This window comes from Psammomys obesus, unplaced genomic scaffold (assembly GCF_907164565.1).
Source record: "Psammomys obesus unplaced genomic scaffold, mPsaObe1.curated_primary_1811, whole genome shotgun sequence".
Lineage (NCBI taxonomy): Eukaryota > Metazoa > Chordata > Mammalia > Rodentia > Muridae > Psammomys > Psammomys obesus.
Window position 1 is genome coordinate 1 of NW_026596519.1, and position 2,685 is coordinate 2,685.

Sequence of the window (2,685 nt, forward strand, 5' to 3'; positions counted from 1 at the left end):
AGGGGGCGGGGGCGGCGGCCGTGGCGGCTGCTGCCCCGCGGGTGGCGGCGGGGTCCACCGGGCCCCGGACTCTCTGGCTCGTCAGGGCCCCGCGCGCTGCCTCCTCCTGCTCCGGGGGGCCCAAGATGGCGGGCCGCGGAGCGCAGAGGCCCACAGGGCCTCACGGGGCCTGGGCCCGAGCCCCAGCCCCGACCGCTCGGCGCTGAGGCCGGATCACCGGAGCGGCGGCGGCCGTGGCGGCGGCGGCGGCGGCGGCGGCGGCGGCGAGGACTTCTTCCTGTTGCTGCTTGACCCGGTGGGTGGCGATGTGGAAGCAGCGGGCGCGGAGCAGGCCAGAGGGCCGGGGTGGAGGGAGGAGGCCCGGGCAGGCCCGCGGCCCGAGCGGCGCGAGAGCGGGGCGACCCCGGCGGGCCGGCCCGAGCCGGGGCCCCGCCGCCTGCCGGCCGTCCCGGCTCCGTCTCCGCTGCCCGCGGCGGGCCCGAGCCCCGGCCCGGCGGCGGCGGCGGCCTTCGCGGGCACCATCACTCTGCACAAGCAGGACCTGCTGCTGCGCCTGGAGAACGGCGTCCTCACCCTGACCACGCCCCCGCTGCCCGCCTGGGAGCCGGGGGTCGCGCCTCTCCCGGGGCAGCCGCAGCCGGGGGCCCTAGGGGCCCCGCAGGCCGGCCTCCCGCCCGCCGCCGCGGCGCAGCTGGGCGACTGCCCGGAGCTGCCCCCGGACCTCCTGCTGGCGGAGCCGGCGGAACCCGCGCCCTGCCCAGCGCCTCCGGAGGAGGAGGCCGAGGCCCCGGCCGCCGCCCAGAGCCCCCGCGGGCCTCTGGTCGCGGGCCCGGGCGTGGTGCTGTACCTGTGCCCGGAGGCGCAGTGCGGACAGACCTTCGCCAAGAAGCACCAGCTGAAGGTGCACCTGCTGACGCACAGCAGCAGCCGGGGCCAGCGGCCCTTCAAGTGCCCCCTGAGCGGCTGCGGCTGGACCTTCACCACGTCCTACAAGCTCAAGAGACACCTGCAGTCGCACGACAAGCTGCGGCCGTTCGGCTGCCCGGTGGAGGGCTGCGGCAAGAGCTTCACCACCGTGTACAACCTCAAAGCGCACATGAAGGGGCACGAGCAGGAGAACTCCTTCAAGTGCGAGGTGTGCGAGGAGAGCTTCCCCACGCAGGCCAAGCTCAGCACCCACCAGCGCAGCCACTTCGAGCCCGAGAGGCCTTACCAGTGCGCCTTTTCTGGCTGCAAGAAGACGTTCATCACCGTGAGCGCCCTGTTTTCTCACAACCGCGCCCATTTCAGGGAACAGGAACTCTTTGCCTGCTCCTTCCCCGGCTGCAGCAAGCAGTACGACAAGGCCTGCAGGCTCAAGATCCACCTGCGGAGCCACACCGGAGAGAGACCTTTCCTCTGCGACTTCGACGGCTGTGGCTGGAACTTCACCAGCATGTCCAAGCTCTTGCGGCACAAGAGGAAGCACGAGGACGACCGCAGGTTCACCTGCCCCGTGGAGGGCTGTGGGAAGTCCTTCACCAGGGCCGAACACCTCAAGGGCCACAGCATCACCCACCTGGGCACGAAGCCTTTCGTGTGCCCCGTGGAGGGCTGCTGCGCCAGGTTCTCTGCCCGGAGCAGCCTCTACATCCACTCCAAGAAGCACTTGCAGGACGTGGGCGCGTGGAAGAGCCGTTGCCCGGTCTCCACCTGTAACAGACTCTTCACCTCCAAGCACAGCATGAAGACCCACATGGCCAAGAGGCACAACCTCAGCCAGGACCTCCTGGCCCAGCTAGAGGCCGCGAACTCTCTCACGCCCAGCAGTGAGCTCACCGGCCAGGGGCAGAGCGACCTCAGTGGCGCGGAGCTGGTGTCTCTGTTCTCTGAGGTGCCTGGCCACGGTTCTGCCGCGGTGCTGGACACAGCCTTGGTCAACTCTGGGATCCTGACCATCGATGTGGCCTCTGTGAACTCGACCCTCACAGGAAGCCTCCCTGCCGATAATCACCACGGCCATAGCCATTCCCTAGGGCAAGCGGTGGACCCCCGGGGCTTGAGGGGGACCCCCGCTGACCTCCCCCAGAGCCTGGATACCTCTCTCTTCTTCGGGACCTCTTTGGCCGGTTATCAGCAGGGCCCCTTAGACATGGATGACGTCTCCGCCGGGAACGCGGGGCTCTTTGGCTCTCTGGCTCTGAAAAACTCCAGCCTGGAGCCCCAGGCTTTGACGCCCAGCAATAAGTTAACCGTGGACACGGAAGCTCTGACTCCCTCCAGCACCCTTTGTGAAAACAGTGTCTCAGAGCTACTGACCCCAGCCAAAGCGGAGTGGAACATGCACCCCGAATCGGACTTCTTTGGGCACGAGGAGGAAACCCAGTTCGCCTTCTCCCATCCAGCAGGAAGCCATGGTTCTCAGAAAGAAACAGACCTCATCGCGGGGACTGGCACCCCGTTTTTGGTATGAGCCCTCCACTCTGCCCTCTGCCCGTTTCCTGCCAACTTGGGGCTCGTTTTCCTTACACTCAGATTGGAGGGTGCTCTGGACTGAACGCTTGCGTTGCCTGGGTGCAGTCCTTTCTGGCTGCTTTGCCAAGGAACGCATCTGTGGACTGCGATTTTAGAGATCTGAATGCTGGTCTGGAGTCTGGAACTGATGAGTTCTGTGAGCAAGTCTCTTAACCTAGCTGAGCCTTAATT

The 2,685-nt window shown here is 67.4% G+C and overlaps 1 protein-coding gene across 1 annotated transcript; it reads left to right on the forward strand.

The window, feature by feature from the left end:
* Window positions 1-7: 7 nt before the first annotated feature.
* Window positions 8-2,679, forward strand: LOC129670224 (zinc finger X-linked protein ZXDB-like; the record flags this gene model as incomplete). The annotated part of the gene is made up of 1 exon (XM_055598710.1): window positions 8-2,679. A coding segment is annotated over one exon (2,445 nt), but the record flags the coding sequence as incomplete, so codon positions are not given.
* Between the last annotated feature and the right edge of the window lie 6 nt (window positions 2,680-2,685).